This window comes from Lissotriton helveticus, chromosome 6, assembly GCF_964261635.1.
Source record: "Lissotriton helveticus chromosome 6, aLisHel1.1, whole genome shotgun sequence".
NCBI classification, from domain to species: Eukaryota; Metazoa; Chordata; class Amphibia; order Caudata; family Salamandridae; genus Lissotriton; species Lissotriton helveticus.
Window position 1 is genome coordinate 1,785,743,780 of NC_136067.1, and position 22,120 is coordinate 1,785,765,899.

The 22,120-nt window shown below is 41.4% G+C and overlaps 1 protein-coding gene across 1 annotated transcript in view; it reads right to left on the reverse strand.

The window, feature by feature from the left end:
• Nucleotides 1-22,120, reverse strand: part of CAMKMT (calmodulin-lysine N-methyltransferase) — a 1,527,883-nt gene that overhangs the window by 203,155 nt on the left and 1,302,608 nt on the right. The window contains exon 8 of the mRNA XM_078649679.1: nucleotides 9,635-9,709. Within this exon, the coding sequence (XP_078505805.1) occupies nucleotides 9,635-9,709 (75 nt within the window). The remainder of the gene's footprint in view (nucleotides 1-9,634; nucleotides 9,710-22,120) is intronic.

Consider the following 22,120-nt stretch of genomic DNA (forward strand, 5'->3'; position numbering starts at 1 on the left):
CACAGGCCTGGCTGGGGCTTGAGGTTCACCCCACTCTGTGTCACAACGGATGTTGGTAGTAGGTGGTGCAGGGTGGCATTTAAGGTGAATTCGACATATGGGGTGTAGGTTGGGTTATAAAATGTAGAAGGTTGAGTAAAATGTAGGTGTTGGGGCAGTTTTGGCAGCAGTGTAAGGTAATAGCGGTGGTGTAAGGTTTGATGAGGGTGTTAGTGAGAGTGTAAATTGTGGCAAAGGGTTTTGGTGGCAATTGTGTAATTGATGGTGAGTGAAGTAGTGTAGATGGTGATGTAGATGCAGATAGGGTAAAGATAGCGGTGAGGGTGTAGGAGTGATGTAGATGTTGATTGTTGTGTAGGTAGTAATCTGCAAGATTAAAGGAAGGGGATAGCAGGGCGAATAGAGAGTATTCCAGATTTCTCTGGAGACAAATGCAGTCTTAAGTGAAAGGGAGGAAGCAACATGCAACTGGGGGATATGCAGGCAGGGTGCAGTCAACATGGTGCAGGTGGGTGTACAGGTATTGTACTATGGCTACTTAACAATTCACTTCTACATCAATCAAACAATACCATACACCAACGATAACCAAGACCCTCATCAATCCAAAAACTGTCCATCACAGACTTAACATTTGAATGTTGGAACCAGCAGTAATCACCACTACACAGACTGACAAAAACAACACATTGCAGGAAGGGGACAACAGAGACGATGTCAGATAGACAGTACTGCCTTCTCTTAATTCCAGTAGGGACATGTACAGCTTTGGGAACTGAAAGGGAAAAAGCAACATGTATCTGGGGGATGTAGAGGTGTTGGATCTCGATGGTGTAAGTGGTGGTGTAGGTTGAGTAGGCGTTATAGTATGAACACTTCACAGTCCTCTTGCTCATCATTCAAAGCATACCATCAGCAAAGGAAAAGAAAGATCCACAGAATTCAAACAATGTCCTTCAAAGACTTCCCTCTGTAACACTAGAACAAACAATAACTCCTCAATATAGGCAGAAACGAAAAACACAATCACAGACAGCCTCAGTAAAGCACTCCCTGTTCAATACCCATGTACACAAATAAAGCATTATTTCCTAAGTTGTATATACACTGGGATTACGCAACACTAAGAGACAAAAAAACAGAAACACAAACAGGGTGAAAAGGAAGTTCTGAAAGAAAAGGAATAAAACCTGATCTGTTAGGCATCAACCTACTATCTTCACATCTTCTTTCATAAGAGAGTGAAATCAAAGCCATATTCAAACACTTTACGAAATCCTTTCAGCACCCTTTTTCTTGCTCATAGAAAAGTCTACAGCTTTATCAGTTTTCCATCTATTTGTTAACACAAGCCAATCAGATGCAACAAAAATCACAAAAACAAGGCTGAGCATAACCCCACAGTCTCAAAAAGAAACGTGCAACTAGTAAACCTCCTTAGCCTATAATCATACAAAACCCTCGTGACATAATGAAGACATCATAAAAGTTTTTTTGGCTGAGAGCCCTTTTTTATAAAAGAAGGTTAACTCCCCAGTAGCGACACAGCCCTTATCTTCTACCCTAAATAATAGAATCAGCCTTCCACTCCCACAAAAATAACAATTTACCATAAGAGGCGCGGCCTAATGCCTGACGGCACACCTCATGAGAGCTGTTTCTCTACAGCTGCTTCATTGATTGCCACCTCCTCTTCGAAACTCCAAAGTTGGCATCCACATTTAGGTGAAGGACAGAGACTGCAACTATTCGGGTCACCGACGATGCCCATCAGATACCAAAGTGAATATATGCCTCATTATCCTCATGGCAGAGAAAGTTGACCACACCACCCTCAGCTTCCACCTTCTCATTAAACACTACCAAAGGTTGGTAAAAAAGTGCAATTTATTTGTTCATATGAAGAAAAAAGCATGTACGTATGTAACGATCTTCATCAACACACTTCTCATTATATGGCATCTCCTAAAGCTCTAGTCATTCATTCAAGATGTTTACCTCTACATGACACTCCTGCGGGCCCTGCTAGTGAACTGATGAATGTCAGTATACCAATATGCTGACACTACACAGCTATTCCAAAAGGTGTTGTCAGGGGAGGATATCACACACCACAAATTTTGTCTCAGTTTCATCCAGTCTTAGCTACTAAGGGCCCCATTAGGATGACGGGGGGACTTTGTCCGCCTGCCACCCTATCGGTAAACGGGACCGCCCACCATAAGGACGGGGGTTCGTGGGGGTAATTAGGATGCGCCCGCCACAGTGGCGGGCACATCTGCATTCCTGTCATTGTGGCGGGCGGTGCACTCAGCACCGCCCGCCACAATGCCAGGAAGGCATGTTGTGCACTTTCATGCACAACATGGCAGGCACCCCGCGGTGCCTGCCAAGTTGTGCATGGAAGTGCTGGGGGGTACCATAGGTACCCCCCATGTGCACCCCCCAGAGTCCCTGGGGGCCCGCAACGGGCCCCCAGTGTCTAACACCGCATGCCTTTTGTGGCGGCGTTGCCGCCACAGAAAGGTATGTCCCCGCCTGAATAGTAATTTGACTGGCGGTGTCTAACAGACACCGCCACCATATGAAACCCTTTTCTGCCCGGTCAACTAGTTGACCGGGCGGTAAAGCGGCGGACGGTCTTTCCGTCTGCCGCGATCCCCCCGCCATAGTAATATAGTGGGAGGGAATTGGGTGGCGGGCGGGGTAGGATTACGGGCGGATCACCACCGCCATGCGGGCGGTGGCGATCGGCCCGTGATCCTAATGGGCCCCTAAGTGTCTTCATAAAGCAAGCCTTACACAAAAGAGACGTTATAATTCAGAATAAAATGTACTTTAACACTCAGCTACAACCATACCTCATTATCATGTACCCAGGTTCCCATCACCACTCTTGCCCTGCCTCACTGTAATAATACATTACATTAAATTATATCAAATACCCATGGCAACAAGAAACCCTAAGCAGCATGACATCAGATAAACCCCTCTGCTGACTTCAGACAACTACAAGGGCTAACTTTGACAGATTGGTCTAGTAATCCTAGAAGGATTGCACCAATGTCTGCTGTTTATGATGCACACCAATGGAAGCACACTGCAAAGAGACAAATGAATGTGAAGAATACTGTATAGTCCTGCCTTAATCCTCCCACGTATTCTCTGCATACCATGCATTTTTTAAAGCATGGGCAATGCAGCATGTATTTTATACGTGAAATATAGCCTTCAGAATTTAAGAAACCTATCCACTTAGAGGAACAAAAGTCCCAAATGAACACAAAAAATATGCCATAATAAACAAAGCCCACCTATTGGTACATATCAAAATATGAAAAATCATTCATTGCTCTTTTTTGCCATTTATAAAGAATGTAGGCATTGAAGACGAGCAGTGAAATGATGCAGGGATGCATACTGAATGTGACAGGAATGTCCGGAATTGTATTGATTTTTTAAGACTTTGCGTTTTCTTTTATTGTGAACATTTTTCCCCCAAAACACACAAACCTCCTCACTGTGACTTGAAATCTCTAAATAAAACTGGCTATAAGAGGCTTGAGTTTAAAACATCTATGGCTAATATTTATTTTCTAGCTCACACTAGATTAATGTGAATTTCACCCCAAAATTCTTTACATTTTGGGAACAATGTACACAAAAAAATTATTGAACGCCCCACCAATTTCTCATAAAATAATCACTCAAAATTATGGCTAAATTCATTCTTTACATAAAATTAGTTAATTCATTAAAATGAATCTACTCATGAGTTCTCCTGCAAATATAGTTGGCTGGCTCTGTATCGTATTGCTAACTACTGTGCTATGCTATCCTCTGGAGCTAAACTAGTGCTTTTCTAAAAAATTCCAATAAAATAAATTATAAAATTAACTAAACACATCCATTTGTTAAAAAGATATGCATCTATAACAAATGAGCCTAAAAATGATCAAATAAGGGTAAAAAGAACTGATATGCTAAAAAACTGAATTAGTTCTCTGAAAGGTAAGGGTTTGCAGTACTGCGCTTGTTAATACCTCACCTGATTTGCTTTGCATTAAACCAGCTGATTTTCGGCCTGATTCACGATGTAGAATATGTGGACAGGAAATTCAATATTCGCCAAGCCCTACTGCATATAGGATTCAATGATTCTGCACTTGTTTTAGTTGGCATGACACTAAAATTGGTCAGTACCAGCCACTCTTGGCTTCAGTGCTCTCTAAACACGTATTCTACATCACACAGAATTGATTGTTAACTATATTTCAGCAATGTGTTTATTAATCAAACAAAGCTGCAACTGCCCAAACAACTATGTTGCTGTGTACCCCAGCTTCGAACTCCTGAAGCACAAACGTGATTGCCTTCAGTACAAATTTGCTTTATTGCTCTCTGCTTGTGCTTTGATTCTGTAGCGCACATCCCTATCAATGGCGGCCACGAAGTCTACAAGGATCATAAGGAATATTCCTTTCTCAGCAATCTTTTAATGATCATCCTACTTAGAGGAAATATTTAGCTAACAGCAATATGTGGAAAGATTCAAAAAGCAATTTCAGTTTTCTCTTAGGCAAATTTCACAAATTCACAGGATGCACTAGTGGTCAGGATAAAATTGCGACAAATCTTACAGATGAGCGGGAAAGGGGACATTTCACACTTTTTATGTTTGCAGACCATGGGACTAGGATTACATGCAGCACTGATGCAAAATCGTATATAACATCTCTGCCCACTTCCTGGGTCCGCTCGCGGGGCACACAAACACCACAACACAAGCATCCAGACACACAAAAGCATTTGCATGTTGGAAAGAATGTATGAATGTTCATACCCACATCAATGGAAAATGCATGCATTACCTTGCAGGCTGCCACACACAGTATATTCTATATTTGATTCATCCCAAACTTCCATGTCGTGGATTTCTCACGCCTTCCATTTTGAAAAACCAACTACACTTTTTCACTGCATCGAATATTACTCCAAACAAATGCTCTCTTATGGGTTGCGGTCCAATCTGCATGACATGGATCATTTATCAACAGCACAAGGGGTGGTAAATCCAAGTTGTTTTGATGTTTGTGTGAAGAACAAATACAACTGCAAATCTCTTGGCAGGACCTTGCTTCACCCACATAATCTGGAGAACATCCATATGTGAGCCGAGTCTAAGCCTCCAAGAAGGCCGCTGCCCTCCCGCCCATGTCCGCCAGCACTCTGACATGACTTTACGCCTTAATCTGATCTAATCCGGCCTGGCATTAACTTCATCTGTGCAATGAAACCCGGAGTATCCATTCTAATATTTGGTGAGGAAGGCATTTACTAAATTACTTGCTGCAATCATATGGTGTTGTTTAGCTCCTTATTTTAATCAGATGATGCATCTCCCGGGAACATTATCGGCGATTAGTGTGAAACCCATGTCTGCTCTTTTTGGAACAAAGAACTCCTCGGAAATTAAATGCTCAGGCAACAAAGCACGGATGCCATCCAGAAAAGTCAACACAAGAATAAAAACACAAGTAATAAACACCGGCTCAAACGTAGCATGCCCATTCAATGCTAAGAAAAAGAAATGCATCTACATAAATAAATAGCAGGGAATGGGTTTGGTGTGAAAGGGGTATTATGTTTAAGAAAACAATAGAGCGATTTCTTCTCATTTGGAGGATTATTCAACTACCTATTGAATTCATTGTCAAATATTCTAAATCGCGCAATAATTGCATGAAAAGTGTAAATACACATTTCGCATTTTAATAGTTTGTCTAGAGCCAACAGGAAATTCAACGGGCAGAGAATTAGAATATCTATTAATGTGACATTTCATTTCGATTGCTGCAAAGGACACTTTTACTTCATTCTTTGTATATTGAAAATGAACTGAAATAGACAGAGAAGGGGAAAGTTTAAAGCTACACATTTCGATTTAAAAGGCCAAACCAGGAACGCGGTTTAAAACAAGCATCAGTTAGAATGGGATCGATTATGAAAAATAAAGCATGACGTTTGCTCAGAAGTCTATTCCATGCAGATGTTGTACCCAAGATAAACATGGACCTATGTACGGATTAACAGCAGTAATGTCTTTGTGTCAAAAGAACCAAGCAACCTACCATTGCTTGTTGAATTGGGAACACCAGATCTAGATAGCCTGGCATACTGATTTCTGCTCTGTCACTGTTGTATATCAAAACTCAAAATATCAAGTTTCTAATATCAGCCTACAGGAATATCTACTTCTGAATATTGACTACCAATATATCATCAAGGTAAGTATGCACAAGTAACCACAGATTTACGATTCTTTGTCAAGGTATGTAAAAGTGGAGTTAAGAATTGTAAATCTACAGATTTATGTAGCGCTAACTGGTTCCTGAAATGTGGTAGCGCTTTACATGAGCACCAATTACATTACACAAGGACACATTCATTTTTTTTTAAGGTCAGGGAGATTTGCTCAGAATCACAGGATGCTGAACCGAAGCTGGGACTAGAACCTGGATCCCCAGTTCCAAAGACGGCAGTTATGCCCGCTACGCCGCATCTTTGACCAGGTGCATAGGTCGTCTGTTTTCCAACAGATATTCCTGTAGGTTTATCAGAAACTCAATGTTCTGGTATTACACCTTGGTTACGTGTATATCTACAACAATGCGGCCCATAAAGCACCAACTTTAGGACTTTATATACTGTGAGAGCTTGCCTCTGCATCTCTACACTTTTCTTACATATTTGGCACTTTCACTATGTTTACAAACGAAGGGTGGAAAAAGCACTTCTGTACGGTTGTGAGAAGTAATCAATTAAGGACTATGGGGCATATTATCAAGAATTGGCGTCAACATTATCGCCGCTTTAGCTGCAGAAAACTGCTGCTAAAGCGGCGATAATGGGCTTGATAATACGCCCTAGTGAATTCCCATAGAAACCCATGTTCTGGTGTGAACATGGGCCTCTATGGGAATTCTCTACAGCGTAATATCAAGCCCATTATAGCCACTTTAGTGGCAGTTTTCTGCAGCTAAAGCGGCGATAATGTTAACACCGTGCTTGATAATATGCCCCTATGTTTCTTGAGTGACGTTTTCTGAGGGGGCAGATCTCAATAGCAGGCCAATGGATAACTATCAAATCAGAACAACACTGTCCTGGTTTCGGAAAAAGAGCCCGTGTTTGCAGTGTGTTAGCTTGAATGGCCACTTTAATAGGAAAGTTCTACTCTCTTGACTCATGAAAACTCTAATAAAATTCCAAGGCCGGCTCCTGGATGCCAAATGAAAGAGGCATCCAATTTTTCTTCTTTCTACACGTGCACAATTCATTTCCACAATGTTGGGCACCAAAAGAAACCCTTTGTAAAGACCAGTATTTGTAGTAAAGTATTTGCCTTTAGTTCATATTTCATATTTCCTTAATTGCGGAAATAATTTGCGAACAGGTTATGACAGACTGGGAACTCCAGTCAAAGGAATAACCAGAAGATCAACATCTCCCCAACGTAGAACTAAACCTATAACGACACAGAAAGAGCAAAGCAAGTAAGTCCAACCCTTCCTAGAATTGTTCAATTTACCTATACATCCATCTGTACATTCATCCTCCCACCTTCCCATCCGCTCTTCGTGTATGCTTCCATCCATCCTATAAACATGTAATCAGTTAGATGACCATTTCATGCATCCATTCTTTTACCATTACATCTATTTTAGAGTAATTGTGCTCATCATCCACCCATCCATACGCCCATTGTTTAGTTCTTCCTTCTAACCATCCTTCCATACATGTATCCATTCCTCCAGTTCATTTCCTGTCCTTGTTCTTTTTGCCTTTCCTGCCTTCCTTCTCTCTCCGTTTTATTTGTTCCTTTTACATTTTCTTACTCCCACCATTTTTCTTTCTCGTTACCCTTTCCCCTTTAACCTTTCCGGTTTCGACTTCCAGCCTTTATCCTTTCGAGTTTCGACTTCCAATTTCCATTCTTTTTTCCATCATATTTTTTCTCTTTCACCTTTCTGTCTCCGCTCACTCAATTTCCAGCTGTCTCCATTTTCCATAATTTCTTTCTCAGTCTTTGTAAATGAGCTTGTCTCACTTAGGAGCTCTTGACCCTTTCGTCTCAGTCCTGACCTGGTATTAACACGTTATTCCAATTTTTTCTGAAGAATAAAAAAATGAAACTAGTACATTTTAGAGGAATGTTTTATCAGGCATTGGCGCTCAGTGGCAACCCCCAATGTAACTGCCAAAGCGGGGGTTCACAACGCCACTGACACCAGTGCTTAATTTGAACCAGTGGGGGGGCACTGGCACTTATTTTTAGAGACCAGCACTTATTTTTCTGCAACAAAAGGAAAGAAACAATAAAGGAGACAAAGTGCAAAGATGTTGGAAGAGAGAGAGGGAAAAACTGTCATAAAGGGAGAAAGCAGGAGCCTGCAGGAGTGAGATAAAGGGACAAGGAGTGTCTGGTACTGGAGTAAAGAGGCCAGAGGTGAATTCACGACTATTCAGCCTTGGCATTAAGTGCGCCAACATTTAATTACACCGGTTACGGATTTCAGAGAAGAGATTTGGGCACCAGCACCCATTCCCTTACAAATGAAGCAGTGGTCAACTCCTTAGGACACTGAGTAATGCTGATGTTAGTCAAAGAGTGTCTGCTAATGGGGGGGCAAACTGCACAATGGCAACCACAGAGAAAGACATGGCAATGGCACCAGCGTGGACCTGTATGTAGCTCCTGGAAAATTCTTCTATCATAATGTGATCTTGATAACACCAAGGGGTCCCACATTAAAAATAGAAATTAAGAAGAAAATAGGAAACACATTTTTTAATTTGACACATATAATTATTCTTATATACAACACGGACTGCAGTGTTCTACGTGCTCATTAAAACATATCTCTATCTGTATTTGCACTGGTTTCTGAAAACAAAATGGTCGACACTTCTTCAGCACTCTGCACATTGGATAAGCTGCGTGCAGCCTCTCCTTGTATACAGTGGACACCCATTTCAGGCACCGCGTAAACACATAACATGAACACTCTCTTAAATGTACATGTATATTTGGTGTTTGGACAACAACATCACTTTATGCTCAGTTTAGTGTGAAAGATGTCCTTCTATGTGCTGAAGGGAATACAAACATATGAGCGGACATATATAGTCATAGGTACAGGCATGCACAGTTTATCTATTTTACATGTACAAATGTCTCTTATACCAACAGTAAGATCTTCGAAGAAGTAAGCTAATTGAGCTGTTTGTGTTGATAAACTCCTTTCTCTCCAGACTGCTCCTCACTGAGCCATAATTATTTGCAATTTGCCTAAGTCGTCCATTTACTGATACGTCAAGCATGAAACAGAGGCAATTTCAGAAAATGGAAATGCTTCTCAAAATCAATCTTTGGGAAATAATGTGGTAGAAGTTACTGTCTGATGGAAGACTACCTTATAACTGTCACACGGAGATGAATATTAATTTGTTGGGGTTAAGGTGGCTTTGTGCTTCATTTGTTGACTTTGCTTAGCCATCAGCAAGCGGCGCACAATTACTCTAGCAAAGCTATTTTTTCCTAACAGGAGTTGTGTGATTTTGATGTACTTACCAGTCAGCACACATAACAATGTCAAAATGTCCTTCCAGTTGAGCGACATCTGTCTCATTATCCCATCGTAAAACGCTAGAAAAAAAAAAAGAGTTACTTTATTTTCATGTTCGGATTTTAAGCGATTAACGCTATTTTCTTGATTTAAACGTTAGATATAAATGCTGCAAAATGCAGGGTAAGTATGAAAATGGTCATGAACACTCTGCCTTGAACTATGTAAATTTAAGTACCATGTCCGGATACGTTTATAAAATATTGCGGTTTCTCAAATAAAATGCAAAAAGCTGCGCAGTGAGAATGTCAAAGGAGCCCTTTCTTAACATGGACATTTTCAGGAAAGCGGAATTAAACTGCAGAGGCAGCCCTGCTGCATGGCGCCTTACCTATATTGGAGCTTAAGTACCGTAGCTATGTAGTAGTTGTACTATTTAGCCTTCTACAAGGTCATATACGCTTTTTCTTTAATGCAAAGCACTTGGAGTGAGAAGTAGGGATAGCCATATGGAATTTTAAGGTATAGCAAGTATTAAAATGCTGCACAGTGTTTTTTTTTATTTTGCAACTCTGTTTAAATAGTCACATAGAATTTTTTTTTTAAAATAGACATTGCTTCCTTTCACACCTTTTCACTTAGTAATCAAAAACAAGGACTTAAAATAGGTCAATAAATCTATGCAAATGTAAAAACTATTAGCGCATCGGTGGTAAAGTAGGCTTGGTGAATTTGAGCGAGTAGCAAGTTATAGAATCAAGAGATATGTTCCAAAGTGTGATAAACAAGTTAGCCAGGGTCAGAAGAACATGCATGTTGATTCACCAAAATGCCAGGAGTAGCAGAAGTGACATCACATGCTCGCCCTTTGTCCCAAACCCATAATAGGAAGTGACATCATATGATTTTTGACATTATGGGGCCGATTACAATGTTGGGCAGAAATGCTCTTCCTTACAGTCAGAATCTCCTTGTCCGTATCGGAACACCTCTGACCGACTCGGTCGGTTTCCAATCCGCCGACTGATTACGATGTTTGCAGTCAGATTGTACCCTTCACGGTCTTTCCCAATCGGTTCCGACCAGCACTCAGAAACTACGTCTCGGTCGGAACGGCATCGCACAGTTCTACAGCCAGTGTTTCCAACTGAGCGATTATGATGCTGATTTCCAACAGCCTTTCCAAGTCGGCCTGACTGACACGAAAAGGCTTTCGGAAACTGACTTTTGGGGTTTCCGAAAGGCCCCCTTTTATCCTGTGGCCTCCGGTATGGGCCCAAGGGGATACCTAAGGGACCCCCTGTAAAACCATGCACTGTGTGGCAGGCACAATGGGGGGGCCTGTGACAGGATGCAAGGTTTTCTGCACACACCCCATTTCCCCATTGAAGCCTGTGTTGTCGGGCGGAATTCGGGCTCCCATAGAAGTCAATGGGACTCCGAGCAAACGGTGTTCGGTCACATCGTAATCAGTCAGGCGGAACCGCCGACCACAAGTTGGTCGGTCCCGATTCCAAGACTGTGCCAAGCGGAAAGTTCCCGCTGGACATCGTAAAGCGTCTCTTCGTTTTACAGGAAGTGCTGTCACATGAGCTAATGACATCACAAAAATTGACACTGTTGAAGGTAATAGCCCCTAATGTACACAATATACAATAAAACAACAGCCACTGATACAGATCAATGTCCAATTTATAAACTACTTATTTTAAATAGAGTGCTCATATGATAGGAACATAACATTACAAATTTCTTTTTTACTTCTTTAAAACATTAAAACATATGTATGCATTTATTCAAAAAGTAAACACTTTATTAAAATCTCAGTCATGATTTATTGTGTCTGCTGCTGTATGCCCCAATAATAAAATACACTAGTAAATAACATGAAGATATATATAAAAAAGTAGAGGTTTGCTCCACCTATATTAATTCATATAGACAATATTTTGAATGTGAGCTATGCCATTAACTTAATCCTTATCACACTTAGTATATTTGTATTAAGATCACTTGTAAGGCATTATTCAATCATGCAAATCATTCATTTTTTTTAATTCAAACACCATTTTACATGCTTTTACAATAACAAAACTGGCCAACATGTTGTTTAAATTAATTCAATACTCTACTTTATTCAATAAAAACATCTAAAACCATACATCATATAAAATTGTCTCATAAATTTAAAAATGTTTATCTTCCAACTCATCACTGTTCGTTAAAACATCTGTAAGGCTAAATTTCTGCTAAACATCTGCGCCTATCCACCGCCCATAGGAAGGAGGCAAGAGAGGAACACACATAGGGATCTGGCAACTGTTGGATGAATTTCAGTTCAGTCATACATTGGACACAATTATGTTTCCGTAACATTGGGACTAAAAAGGCTTTCCTTTGGGGCCCTTAAAAAGTGCATAAGAATAAAAAAATTTAGCATAGTTTGGGACACTCCCCCATTACACAGGCACAGTGGTAACTCATTTACAGAGTAAGTATTTGCCGGGAAGACAAACATTAAAATATATGGTTTAGCCTAAATCTGATTAAGATTAAACACTACTGAAGATTATGTACAAATAATAGGTATGATTGTAATATATCTTTAGAAGGGGGAAGCAAAATGTGTGCATTTATTGTAGTTTTTACTTTAGTCTTTTCCCAGCTATCATTCCCAGCTTTTTGTAGGATAATCTTTTTTAATTTCGCATTTGTAAACGTGGCACACATCATCAGCGACACAAATAAATATCACAATCCAAGCGCAGACAAGGTGCCCACTACATATTTTAAGGGGATCCTATGGGCATAATCCAGCTTTAAGCAATCCCTCAGGATCACCTGGTTTAATGGTATACACTGTCTTTTCCATATAGAGAGCCATAATATTAATGGGGCCAATCTAATTACATCCTCAATGTATAGTAGATCCAGTACCATATGGGGGAGATAATTAACGCTTGAACGGGGGAGCGACAACACCTTCTTACAGAAGTCATACTCCAAATGTTGCAGGGGAGCAGGATCCACAGTACCCCAAATTGCTGCCCCATATGTAACACTAATCAGTATTTTCACTTGATATATTTTTAACAATTCTGGTTAAGGTTAAGACCCCAGTTTTGTAGAAAGCTTCGCAAGTGCCCTAAACCCAGCTTTCAAGATGGCCTTTCTACTTAGGACCATCTTTTCCCATAATAACTTCTTGTCGAATAATTCCCCCAGATAGGAAAATGTATCAACCACTTTCAGCTTCCTCTCCTGTATACAGAAATTAAAGGATTCCTTTTTCAAATGCCCATTGCACTCTGTCCATTAAATGTGCAGTACTATCAATTAATAAGGTAGGTCTATAGTTTTTCAGTGCTGCCCTAGCTCCCTTTTTATGGATTGGAACAATTACCGAATGTTTCCAGATGCTCGGGGGGCCTTGTTTATTTGCAGCGTTGAAAACATTCAATCAATTCCTACCACCTCAAACGTTAAATGGTGGCGTGTGTGATCCTTTAATATAGCATTAATATTTATCCTTCGAATGGAATATCTTTAATAAAACACATGTTTATTATTAACACATTATCACAAACAAAAACAGACATTGCTCAAAACACTGACAATTTTCTGTAGTCTCAGGCAATAACTAAAAACTGAACAGGTAATGCTCAAATGCTTGAAATCTTTCTAAAGCATGTTAAAAGCAATTAATAAGGCATTTGATATCAAAAAATATATAATGAGTAATGTGTAATATTGTCCTATATTTCTTTATGAGGGGTTATGTGAGATTTAAAAACTACTCGACCTTTGGCCTCGTGTTTAAAAAAAAATATATACATCTTTTTAATAATTTATTTCTTTTTTGTATCAAATCTTTTTATTAAAAGGAATATCAGAATAAAACATATTCAAATAAAGGCTACTCAGTCTCATACAGCAATAGTTTCGTGCATTTACAGCAAAACAATTTCTGGTTCATAGTTCGATATTCATTACTTACATCCAGCATACAGTAGTCATGGTTTACCTAGCATGCAACATATAACTGTGGTTCTGAGCTTCACAACAAAGGATCAACAATTAAACAACAGGGTGTAGGGGGTCTTAAGGTTGGAAAAGGAGGGTGAGAGGAGCTATCCATGCAGGGCGAGTTAGGGACTAGATAGTGGACTCGCTGTGTGAGTCGACTGGTATGTCTCCTGTAACATGTCAGTATGCTGAGGCAAGAGGGCGTCTTCAAAGAGTTGTAGGGCTCTAAGTTTTGGTGGAGTAAAACAGGTGTACTCTAATTTAGTGAAATGGCCTAAAAGAGGTTGCTATGTGTTTGTAAACCTAGTTGTGTTATAGGCTAACCAAGTCGTGAGGAGTTCCATTGCTATGGTGTGCCAGAGGTGAGTAAACCATAAAGCGATAGGTGGCGTATCTGTTTTCTTCCAGTACACTGCTATTATCTGCTTAGCTGCTCCGACCATATGGAATATTATACGAGTCATGCATGAGTCATAGCAAGGAGGGTTGAAGGCCTAATTCCCAGTATAGTCACCATTGGAGTTGATAGTATGGTGTATCCAATTACATCTTTAATATGACTGAGGATTTCTTTCCAATAGGGGGTGGACAGTGCCACCATATGTGTAGAAAATCTACGGACGCGTTATGACAGTGCCAACAAGTAGGTGAGGTATTGGGGAATTTTTTCTAAAGTCATTGTGAAAATGGAATTTTTAAATATATTTTGAAAATATGCTTCCCATCCATCTTCCTCTATATGTGTCTCTAAAGATGGAACCTCTTAATCCTTTAGCCGAGGCGCCTTCAACACCCTCCAAAATTCCCGGGTATCCTTTTCAAACAGTGCCCTTCTCAAACCTTCCCATGCTTTAAGCTTTAGTTACCTTAATCTTGCCCCTCTTGCTTCTCTATAACTTGCTCGTAGTGCTCTTACACAGCCCTGATCCCTTGGTGTTGAACGTAAGGCAATGTGTAGTTTGGTGGCCGCCTTGGTACAATTATGATTAGGGCTCCCGGTTATATGGTGTTTTTATTTTTGCTATTTCCGTCTGTATTTATCCATATTTATTTTTTGCAGATTTTACCTGTATATACCCTTATTTATGTTAGGTTTTGTGAAAAAAATCAAGCTGGAATGTGTATCTCTCTGCATTTATCTAACCAGTTAATGTGCACCTGTGCCTGAATTCCTGACAGGTTTCAATGATATAAAGACTCATGTGGTAAAATATGCACTTGTAAGAAAATATGTACATTTTAGTATCAAGGATGTGCAAATCTACTGCTGTTTAAGGGTCTTTAATAAAATCCCTATATATTTTTTAGTCCCTTTGCCTGTCAATCCGAACAGCTATTGGCCTGGCAGTCTTGATTGACAGCATTGAAAATCACTCAAAACAACCCAATTTCCTTTTTTATCCACATTTAAAAATAAATATATACAGGAAAATAATTGGTTTTCTCTCTGTATTTATCTGTAAAAATCACTAAAAACAGAAAACACGAACCCTTAATTATGATCAAACCACGGATCCTGGCTCGCATCGTTGTTCTTAAAATGACGTGTTAGTTGGTGTTTAATCCCACTCATAAGTTCTTCAAAAGCTAATATAACTTGATCTGGAGGGACACTGATATCAAGACAAATCATAATTTCGGAATACTTAGTGAAAATCAGGATATGGAGGAAATCTTGCCCCTCCACCTTGTTCCATTTTAAGATATACCCATTATTTCTAGCCCAAACCGGTTTCAGGACTAAGACTGTCTGTATATGGGACTTAAACTTCCACCACATATTATAAGCAAGGCAAGCATGATCACTAAAGACCGTGAATGTCACCCTTTTCTTATTGATCCTAATAGTTAAGGCCTCAGAGGCGATTATAAAATCAATTGTTAAGTCTAAGTTCAGGCAACCATGGGTCTTGTCCATACCCCAGTGGATTCATTGACGCTATTCTCAATCACCCTATCCCATATAGTTAGAATCTTATTCATTGTCTCCCAGTAAGTGGTGTGATTAAAATGCATAATCACCACAACAATCTGTTTTCCCGCAGACTGCATTATCCATTAAATTACAAACACTATTATTAAAATTACCCAGTAAGAGGCTCCTTAATATCTTAAGATGATCTGCAATAGCTTCCTCGATTGCTTTTTCCAGTTCTCTTACCACGAAGCCCATCATTCCCTCAAATTTATTGTTATAGAAATGAATTGGTAACAAATCCCAATCTTCCTGTCCTTCAATTATTAGATAACGGAAATACACTAATTCGTGGAAGAAGTTTAATATTTGAATACATAGAATATTTGCCACAATGGTTACTATTCCACCTTTTGGCCTGCCTGTTCTAGCTGTAACTGCTGGGGACTGAAAAGTTGTAAAACCATCCATTGATGTTGATCCTATCTCCCAAGTCTCTTGGAGACAGAAAATATGATGTTTATTTATTTCATTCTGCCTCTTGTGGCTAAAGCCTGCTATATTCCATGAAATGATCTTAATTTCCTTTGATCCTCCATTTCTATTTTAATGCCCACTGTGATTACTCTTGTTACCTTTAACATCGACTGCCTCCTGGAGTCAATCGCATTCTTCTAGGCATTCTAACGGGGCAAACCTATTCCTAACACTTATCCCATTAGGGCCTCTCGGTGGTAATGTCTCCCTCTGGACAGATAGCGAGTTGTATTGTATTGTATGGTATCTGTGCTTGTATAGCGCTACTGCCACCCTACTGGTATCGTGGCGCTTCAGATATCAGAGCACCTGGTCGACTTGATGGTGAACCGGAAGATGAAACGTATGGATCAGAGGTTGTCCCTTACACCAATGTTAGTCCTACAAACCTAGTGCAGTTTATAAAAGAAACCTAAGTGTAGGGCATGTATCTGTGTTCCCAATGAAGGTGCAATAGGTAAACATTCTAACAGCTTCCTCACCAATTCTTGTGCGTTAAAATAATCATGATTCAGTCCTGTGGTATAGATTTCAATGATGGTTCAACCCAGGGGGTCCTCCTGGCCATAATGATGTGCCTATATATGAATGTGCCCACTCTACCAAATTTGGTCAACCAATGTAATGCTTTCTCCAAGAGATGCTCAGTAGTTTCATATTGGGACATCCTCAGTTCCAGCACATTTACCAAAATGAGCACCAATGGGCTAGCTTCCGGTGGAAGAGCAAGGGTCTGCAAGCTAGTTGTCTCCCCTTCCCCCTTAAGTTATTACTCCTCATCAGCCTATCCCTTGGGTGGGCCCCTGTTTCTCTCCCCCCATGGGGTGTCTGAGTTCCGTCTATTACTCCAGGCACCCGGCTAATCTGGGAGTTAGAGGGAGTAGGCATTAAAGAGTTATTTCATGATCATGTCCTACCTTCACTATATGCCTTTCTCCTGTTATTAACAAATCCCTATCCTGGGCCCTTCACTGTATGCTTAATTGTTGTGGATAATTCTGTGGATTATGTATATACCCATGGACGTGGCTTTCGACCCTTTCCTCCAGATTTGGGCCAATCGACTTTAAGGTGGTGTTTGGAGCCCCTAGGGCCTCAATGCCAGTAATAGCGGGCCAGAATTACATACAGACTCTCCCTTCTTAATTAATGTTGGTAGTCGCTGCTCTAAAGCTTCTAGGCGTGTTATTGAAAACTAAATTGCGTTTGATATAAGCTGGTCTAAATTTATATGTATTTCTTGGGCCTTTTCATTTGGGGAGCCCTGTGTATAGACCATGCCGATTACATTAGTCACAACATTTCTGGATTTTAATGAATGCTGTTGCCTAGTCCCTCTTCTCTTCCTTTTAACTTGTGGTTCTTTTGGTGAGGCAGCACTATTATTTAAACCCCCAGGATGATTGGTGGAGGGTCTGGTAAAATATGATCCAGGGAGTCAGTATTTGAGGTTCTCGGGGGACTGTCTTGGTGAAGATCCCACTTTTGGGTTTTCCAAGGAACAGTCTCTGTTGTGTCAGTTCAATATCTTTAGACAGTACAGTCGCAGCCCTTACCAGAAAGAAATCAAGCATTGCGAAGGTTTCTCCTCCTGCTTGCAGTCGTTTAGTCTTTATTTTTCCCATGATGGTATGGCCTTGTATCCCAGGAGCTCAACGTTAGAGGCGTGGCCCAGCCCAGCCTTTTCTTAGCTCTTCCGAGCATGGACAGGCCCACCCTTGGCCAGGGCTTCATTCGGGCGAGGCCCAGGAGTATCCCGCGTGCGACTCATGCCGCCGGACCACACTGCGCTTAAAAGTGCATGAGGGCCGTGGTCTCCTGAGAAGACTGCTGGGTACTGTGATTCCTCTCCTGGACCTGACCAGATTCCACAGACTGGCAGAGTTCTGGCATCATGGCTGTGGTGGTTACACAACTGAGGGACCATGTTGTGCTTAAAAGCACAAAAAGGGTGTGGGCTTCGGAGGAGGCTGCTGGGTACTGTGGTCCTCTCTTGGATCTGACCTGATCCCACAGGCTGGCAGAGTTCTGGCGTACTGGCGGTGACAGTGTTGTTTAAATCATATTTCATGTTTTTTAACATATTCAGTAACGTTTGTATTACAATGCTAAGGGCCAGATGTAGGTAATGCCAATTTACCTACTCTTAAATACCGAATCATACCGATTCGGTATTTAAGAGTAGGTAAATTGGACGTAGGCAGATGTAGGTAATTTTTATTTTTCAATACCGAATCTGTAAGATTCGGTATTTACCGATTCTGTAAATACCGAATCGGTATTTCCCATTGATTCCTATGGGCCTTGAAGCCCATAGGAATCAATGGGAAATACAGATTCGATATTTACAGAATCGGTAAATACCGAATCCTGGCAGGGGGAATGGGGTGTCACTTTGACACCCTGTAGCCCCCCCTTTGCAGGCTTGTGTGCCATGTGGCACACAGACATGCCCTAAGGGCATGTCTGTGTGTCACATGGCATAGGTGTACATGCACAGATGTGCATGTACACTGGAATTCGGTATTTTACCACCCAATAGGATTGGGTGGTAAAAGAAGAAATCCTAAGGGCCTGTGGCACTGCAAACTGTGCCACCTACATATGGATTAACAGAATCGGTATATTTACCGTTTCGGAAAAATACCGAAGTGGTAAATTTACTGAATCGGTAAATATACCGATTCTGTAAATTCCGAGCCACCTACATGTCAAAAGCCAAATACCGGTCGGTAACGGCCGAAATCGGCCATTACCGACCGGTATTTGGCTACCTACATCTGGCCCTAAATGTTTTTGTTTAACTGGTTTAAAAGTTTAATGTCCCAAGTTCCAGTGGGAGCTGCAGAAAGTAAACTGAGCTCAGGCTGGGTTTATCTCTGCCATTGGCATTGCCTTGGCCACCACCAAGGCCATGGTTCAAAAAGGCAGTGCCAGGGGCGCAAGGGGCAAGCCAAGGGTAGCATTTGTGACCCCTAAATGAAGTCCATGAAGGAGACATGGAGCACAGTTGTACAAAGGCTCATAAGGGGGGGCACTTAAGAAAAGTAAGGCCCAATGAGCTCCCACTTTGGCTTTACTAAAGGTATAAGGGGAAACCTGTAGGCAAACCTCTGAGAAAACGCATCACAACAGGTGATATAAGTAACGATTACCTTGTTTAAATTAAACACAAAAAGGAGAACCCTTTTTAAAGCAAACACAAGGTGTTGCTTGTTTAAAACAAACACAAAAAGGCCAAAAAGGTCAACAGATAATTCTTAACAGTGCTCGCTGCAAGCTCTTGCTAGCAAAAGACACATCTTTGGTATTATTTGGGGTAGAGCAGCCTTTTCTTAACCTTAGGTGTTAGGAAACTCTCACAAAATTGAGATATAGGGTTCAAAACTGTCCCAGTCCCTGGTACAACAAACCTTCTCCTGAGAAGAAAGCAAGTTCTTATGTATTTTAGGTAAAATGAAAAAATATGGGGTCTTTGGTTTTTCCATTATGAAGACCTCCCTCCCTTCTTTAGAGAGCGAGTCAGCTAGAACTGCTTCAGTAACGGGGTTGTCGATTCCTACCTCATCTAATTTCTGGAATCTCTTTTCAGGATCCTGAAGGTGGAGGCATTCATTCCTATACTCATCTTTGTCAAGAAGAACAATGAAATTCATTTCTATATTTTTAATTATTGCCTTTTTGTGGTGGGAAAGGCCCCAAATCCACTGTTAAATTTTAATATTACACTTACACCCATATAGAGATATATATAAATATATATATACATATACACATATAACCTACTAGCGGTTGTTAGGACGATGGTTTCCATAGGAAAAGCATATTTTGTTTTGCCAATAATTCTGGCGCCGCTTTACGAATCTCCACACATTTTTCACAAAACTTCCCCTTTTGGGTTCATCTGCTGTGTTAAAAGTTTCAAGGTGATTCATTAAGCAGGGGCCGAGAAAAAAGGGGAGTCCCAAAACAGGTTTTCCCCATGTTATGTCCATGGGGATTTTTCATTTTTTGAACACTACTACAGCCCAAACTACTGAATGAATTGCACCAAATTTGGCAGAAAGCTACATGTTCGTCCTGAAAGCGTGCTTTTTGTGATTTGGTGTAAATCCATTCAGTAGTTTCTGAGATATCTAACATAAAAAATATAGGCCTTGTAGTGTACTCACGGATCCTACTCAAATTTGATTGGCTGCCAACACTTCAACCAGGAAGTGTTGGCCGCATCTTAGGACTTGGCTTGAAGCTGAGTCCCAGAAAAGAGTAAAAAATAAAGAAAAGGTTGCAGGGTAGGAATACCCTGACCACCCCAGACATGGTAAAGGGTAAAAAGCATTTTGTTTTAAAATTTTGCTGCAACTCGTGGGTGGGCGCTGAAAATGCACAGCAAAATAAAAAAGCGAGCATGTGCTACTGTGCTTGCTTTTGAATAGCCCACTGGTGGGCTAGGTCCTGAGGGCATTTGATAAATATAGGAGGGGTGTGCGCAACAGCAAACACTCTGCTTTCAGCAAGCGAGAGCAGAGAATGCTCGTGCTTGCTCAAAGCAGAGCATCTCTGTTTCCCTGCCCGCTGACAAAGGAGAGCGGAGGCGTACATCTCTGTTCTCCGAGCCTCATCGATGTCCCGGGGACCCTTGGGCTAAAATATAATAGTAAGAAAGTGGGGCATGCAGACCCCCTCCCTACGCTGATTGCGGCCCTAGAGACCATAGCCTTCAGGGCCCGGTGCAGTATGAAAGCGGACAGGGGTGTGCGGCCCCCCCCTTCCTGAGCCAGTAATGGCCCCAGATTCCTATTCCCGGTCTGACGTATAATTATGGGGGTAGGCGCATATGCCCTCCTCCCCCAACCTTTAAAGGCCCCAGGGACCCCAACCCCAGGGCTGGCTCAAACACTGTGTCCAGGGGAGCCCACCCATAGGGCGCAGTAGTTTCCCTGCCCACAAGAGAATAGGCAGGGCAACATATGTCTGCTCCCACCTGGCAGGAGCATTTTTAAAGCTCTTGCCAGGTGGGGGCAGACATGTCTTCCATGCCCACACCCTTGCAGGCAGGGAAATTCAGACTGCTACCACCCAGTGGAGCAAGCAGAGAACAGATGCTCCCGCCAGACAAGAGCAATGCCTGCTCCCGCAGCACACCAAATGGGTACATGAGGAAAGCTGGCAAGTCACCAGAGCCCTCTGGTTCCCCACACAGCACCCAGCATAAGGTGACATGGGCACCCCTGGTGGGCACTGAGACACCCTCATATGGTCTCAAAAGGTTTTAGAGGGAGGCAGCATGCCCGCCCCTAATTTAATAATAGCTCCAGGGGCCCATAGTTGCTCACAGAGGGGCCCACGTACCCCCACTCACCTTTATTTAAAAATGCGACCCCAAGGGATGGGGTCTCTGGGACCACTATTTGCTCAGGGAAGGGGGCAGAATACCTTACTCACCTTAAAGAAGGCCATATGCCTCCTGCCCCTTAAGAAAAGGAGGCCCCAGGGGATGGAGTCTTGGGGAATGGACCTGTTTGACCCCCCTCTCTGATAAATAGAAAACCAAAATTCCCAACAGGCCACCTGGACACCAAACAGAACATGAAATGAGTGTCAGAAGCATCTCATTTTTTATTCAATGCTCCTTTTAAGGAGCGCCTCATAATGCCCTGCAAGGGCTTTATTTTTTTTTAACTTGGTGGTGCCGCTGGGATAGGGAGGGGCACCACCAAGCATTTTTTAAATGTTGTTGTGGGCTGCAGTTCAGCAGCCCCGCCAGCAACATAGAACCCTAGAAATTCACAGAAAAAAATAAAGATTAAAGTGACATCAAAGTTAGGTGGAAATGTCAGTGACAATGTAATGTTTTAAACTAAAAAAAACACAGAGAGTCACCAGTTATAGTTATCTCTAGTAACTATTATTTGTGCCCTGAGGTAACTATAACTCGCGCCCTTGCCACGCAAAGATAATTATCCAACATATTACATCACTCATCACATGTTCTATAACATCATTGATAACA